The sequence below is a fragment of the Amblyraja radiata genome, chromosome 2 (assembly GCF_010909765.2).
Source record: "Amblyraja radiata isolate CabotCenter1 chromosome 2, sAmbRad1.1.pri, whole genome shotgun sequence".
Classification (NCBI taxonomy): domain Eukaryota; kingdom Metazoa; phylum Chordata; class Chondrichthyes; order Rajiformes; family Rajidae; genus Amblyraja; species Amblyraja radiata.
In genome coordinates, this window is record NC_045957.1 from 113857972 (window position 1) to 113863237 (window position 5266).

Sequence of the window (5266 nt, forward strand, 5' to 3'; positions counted from 1 at the left end):
CCGAAAAATGGTTGACTATAATAAAATAAGAGAATGTGTGCAGACAAAGGACGAGGATGTGCGCCACTATTTCGCCAGATTAAGACAAGTATTCAAGGCAAATAGCGGGATAGTGGCGCCCGTCCAGTGGGTGGATGACGGACCATTCGCCCAACAACTAAAAATAGAATTATTAAACAGCATGCGGCCAGAAATAAGCTTGTACTTTAAGAAGTACATGGTGGGTTACAGAACCGGAGGGTTAAGGCAATTTAAGGACTGGGCAGTACATGTGGAAGAAAATGCAAAAAGCAGAAAAACCACAACCAAACAAGTTTATCTAGCCGAAGTAATAGAGGGGAAGATGGACTATGGAGGAATGATGAGGGAAAACTAATCTTACCAAGATCACTATTTAAATATACATGTTTAATGAGCCATGGGGTAACCCATGTCTCAACAGGAGGAATGATACAAATAGTGGACAAAATATTCAAAACATACGGCTACAAGTAGAGCATGAAAAGCTAAAAAGTGTGGATCAGGAGAAAAGTCGTAAATTACATGGATTAACCATTATGCAGGATCGGCGAGAGCAAGCTAGGCAGGATCTCAAAGGACTTGATGAGACTGTGGCAAATGAGTTCCAGACACTCCATAATCTTAGGAAGCTTTTTGTTCAAGACTTGGCCACGAGAGTCAAAAAGAGTGCTGAAATGGATTTTGACGATACTGGTGGGAGCGCTGCGCAGAAGCAAAAGATCTCCTTTCTTGAAAACAACCTTGAACAGCTCACCAAGGTTCACAAGCAGTTGGTACGAGGCAATGCAGACCTTCGGTGTGAGCTTCCAAAACTGGAGAAACGTCTTCAAGCTACAGCTGAAAGGGTCAAGGCTTTGGAGTCCGCATTGAAGGATGTGAAGGAGAATGCAGCTCGAGATGGTAAACGCTACCAGCAGGAAGTGGATCGCAGCAAGGAAGCTGTGCGAGCAAAGAACATGGCAAGTAGAGTGCACTCCGCACAGATTGCTAAGCCCATTCGTCCTGGTCAAACCCCAATCCAAGTGCAATTCGTGGGGGCGGTGGATTCTTCCAGAACAGCCAATCGGTCGCTGTACGTGGAGGTGGGGAGGTAAAATCAGATAAGTTTGTCCCTGGAGGGGTGCCTAATAATGCTGAAATTGGGTTCTTGCCTACATCTGTTAAAGCTAAAAGCAACAACATAATCAAAGCGCAACAGATATCATCCAACAACCCCATCATTCCAAGGCAGTGTGAACTCTGCAACTTAGACTTTTCACAGGAATATTTTTGGAAGAATAAAACAAACAAAAACTAAAAACTGGCCTGTACAGCTACATCCTTGCAAAATCTAAGTGCAATGTCGGCATATTGCAAATACTACATGTGATTTAATGTGTAGCTTCATTGCACAGTACATTGTCATTCATGTCTTAAATTCAGTTTGCACTGTGCCAGGTTGAATGTACGTTGTTGCAGGAAAACCTTAGCAGAAAATTGAAGCCTAATATGTGTATATTTCATTGTTTTAGGATTTGTGAAACAATGTCGCCAAGTAGATTTGATAAGCTTGTTTTACAATGGGGGTAAAATGATTTGGAGGAACCCAGCTATAAGCCTTGTGTAAATTAAGATAGTACTTGAGGTTTTCTTGAAATAGGATTTTTTTTCTTGGTTTAAGATGAAGAGTAGTACAATTTGAATACTGAAGGTGCATTTATGACTGTGGTTAGAGCAGAGAGCGAGGGTAGTTCACAAAAAGCTGCTAATAAAATACTGGAATGTTTGATGAGATTGTTTAACATGAAAATATTGCATTGTCTGACTAAAGTTTTGGAAGAGCAGATTAAACTATGCTGAAAACATATTGCTGACCATAAATAAACAAAGAAAGTTAAAAGGCATTTTATCTGAAGATGGAAGAATGTGCAGCAGCATGTCCTGTCCAGATTCTTTGGGATTTCTTTTTGAATGCTTAACTAAGGGTCAGTGTTTCACTATTGGGCTTACCATATAATGAAACAACATTAAAAAGAGCATTTGAGTTAAGAAATTGCACTTGTTCTGGTTGTACAATTGGTTTTAGTTGTAGTGCAAATAATATTTTTTAAATTTGAAATGTTAATTTATTTTCAAGCCTTGAACATTTTGCTGTCATCTAATAATTTTTCAATACTTAGTTTGTGCTCTGGATCACTAGACTCTGTTTAGTGCAGCCTGTGGAAATGAGTCACAAACGCGAAATCTATGCAAATTTGCAGTACCATTTTATCACCATTGGTTCTTTATAGGTAAATTAATACATTCAATGCTTGTGTTTATTCTAAACTATCTGGATCTTTAAACAATAAAATGGTATCCATAAGTACCTTAGATTCTACAAAAATACGGAATAAAATGCTGGTTATTAACCCAAGTCTAAAGGGAAGGTACACTTTGATGTATGAAATTGGATAACTGAGAATCAATTCTTGGAATAAATGAGAAAGCAATACAAGCTGTTGAATGTATCCACACTGAAGTGTCCCCAAGGACTTCACAACTGGGTATAAGTGTTCCTACACAGGTCCTCAAAAGATGATATTTGGAGCTTTGTTAATACATTGGTCTTTGTTGCCAATTCAATTGGGATGTGTAATATTGCCTGTAACTAAAGGCAGAAAGCTGGTTCGGGAAATGGAAAAATATTGTAATTTTTGCACTAACATCCTTCATAGTGATTACAGGAATGTTCAAGGGTTGTCTCACAGACTAATAGAAACAGCCCTTACAAAACAAAATGCAGATGGTGTACAAGTTGGTTCCTCAGAAAGGAATTGAGGAAGAAGAAGTGGACATTGACCTAAGGGATACCTTCATGGCCTGAACGGACACCCACAGATGAACAGATTGCATCAAGTCAAAAGAAGTGCAATGTTGTGATGAAACCGGGGATGCGTTCGGGACGGGGGAATTTTTGGAAATTGTTAATAAATTGTTGGATAATTGTATAAACAGGGGGGAAATGATATAAAAATTCATTCCATAAGTTATCGGGGGGACTGTACCTTTAAGAATCATGTATGGGCAAGTCTATCTTGGGATGACATAATGTGCTGACTGTGGGTTTGTACTTTGTACCCTGCATGATGAGATTAAGTTGTACCCTGCGTGATGAGATTAAGTTGTATCCTGCATGATGAGATTAAGTTGTACCCTGCATGATGAGATTAAATTGTACCCTGCATGATGAGATTAAATTGTACCCTGCATGATGAGATTAAGTTGTACCCTGCATGATGAGATTAAGTTGTACCCTGCATGATGAGATTAAGTTGTGGTCCTGCGTGATGAGATTAAGTTGTGGGCGATACATCCTTGTTTACTCCATTGTATAAAAGAATGAGTTCGGGCACTGCTTCGGGAGAGAGACTCCCTCAGACGCCTGTACTCTGCGATCCTCTCTCATGTATTAAACATTCAGTTGGATCTAAATTTCTGTGACTGTCGTTTGTTGGGAAAATATTTCTAACAGCAAACATGTGGAGGAAGGTGCTCTGGTCAGATGAGACCAAAATTGAAGTTTTTGGCCTAAATGCAAAACGCTATGTGTGGCGGAAAACTAACACTGCACATCACCCTGAACACACCATCCCCACTGTGAAACATGGTGGTGGCAGCATCATGCTGTGGGGATGCTTTTCTTCAGCAGGGACAGGGAAGCTGGTCAGAGTTGATGGGAAGATGGATGGAGCCAAATACAGGGCAATCTTGGAAGAAAACCTGTTAGAGTCTGCAAAAGACTTGAGACTGGGGCGGAGGTTCACCTTCCAGCAGGACAACGACCCTAAACATACAGCCAGAGCTACAATGGAATGGTTTAGATCAAAGCATATTCATGTGTTAGAATGGCCCAGTCAAAGTCCAGACCTAAATCCAATTGAGAATCTCTGGCAAGACTTGAAAATTGCTGTTCACAGACGCTCTCCGTCCAATCCGACTGAGTTTGAGCTATTTTGCAAAGAATGGGCAAAAATGTCAGTCTCTAGATGTGCAAAGCTGGTAGAGGCATACCCCAAAAGACTTGCAGCTGTAATTGCAGGGAAAGGTGGTTCTACAAAGTATTGACTCAGGGGGGCTGAATACTTTTGCACACCACACTTTTCAGTTTTTTATTTGTAAAAAAATTTGAAAACCATGTATCATTTTCCTTCCACTTCACAATTATGCACCACTTTGTGTTGGTCTATCACATAAAATCCCAATAAAATACATTTACGTTTGTGGTTGTAACGTGACAAAATGTGGAAAAGTTCAAGGGGTATGAAAACTTTTGCAAGCCACTGTAAATTGATACTAACACAAGGAAATCAGTGTGGTGGAGCTATCCAACCAACTACTAGCATTCAACCAGAAGAAAACCTCCCTGAAACAGAAACGGCGAAGCAGGACATGGAACAGCAAGCTGAATATAAGAAAGCAGCCATGATGCCGTCTCAAAATGAAAATATAGAACTAATTCAGGAGTCACTTAATGGACAGGGAGAGGCTAAAGAGCAACAAGAAAATAATGTGGATAGTCAGAATTTTCAGCTCACACCTGGTAAGGTACGCCAAGTCCAAGGTATTCCAGACACAGATATAGATGATGCCAAACATAGATCTACTGTAACAGACGTTGGTTTGTGGACAGAATTATCACACGAGGACGTATCCTATTGGGTAGAAAGCGGCCCCTCTCAAGTTCAGCATCGTTGTGGACCATTTTCAAATTCCAAGCGTGTGTATAAAAAGCAGTTTGGGTTTTGCACAAAAGCTCTTTTTTATTCAACAAAAGTCAATTGAGAAACATGTAGCCGAGAGTGGCTTGTGTATTCTCCCTCAAAAGGCCGGATATATTGCTTTGTTTGTAAACTCTTTCCAAACATTGTATCTTCTGCTACATCTTTAGCTTCTGAAGGGTTTGTTGATTGGGGAAAACCCCTGTCTTCTCCAAACTCATGAAAACTCAGAAAAGCACAGGAATGCCATGTTGACCTACTTAACAAGAAAGCGAGGGCAAACATTAACTTCAAAGCTGGAGGAACAAATAAAAGCAGAACAGCAGTACTGGCGGCATGTCATGGAGAGAATTGTCGCCGTAATATGCACTCTTGCAAAACAAGGCTTACCATTCAGAAGAGCCAATGAACAATTTGGATATCCAAATAACGGCAATTATCTTGGTCTTTTGGAGCTAGTTGCAAAATTTGATCCATTTTTACTGGCTCATATCAATCGGTATGGA

At 40.2% G+C, this 5266-nt stretch overlaps 1 protein-coding gene across 1 annotated transcript; it reads left to right on the top strand.

Annotated features, from left to right (window-relative positions):
• Window positions 1-366: 366 nt before the first annotated feature.
• On the top strand, window positions 367-1115 carry LOC116985270 (kinesin-1 heavy chain-like). Its single transcript, XM_033039956.1, has one exon. It carries the CDS (start codon window positions 405-407, stop codon window positions 1113-1115), a length of 711 nt encoding a protein of 236 aa, XP_032895847.1. The 5' UTR covers window positions 367-404.
• The last annotated feature ends 4151 nt before the right edge of the window (window positions 1116-5266 follow it).

What these genes read in the sequence shown, in the direction of transcription:
- LOC116985270 (XM_033039956.1), top strand. Translation starts at nt 405, where the DNA reads ATGTTTAATGAGCCATGGGGTAACCCATGTCTCAACAGGAGGAATGAT.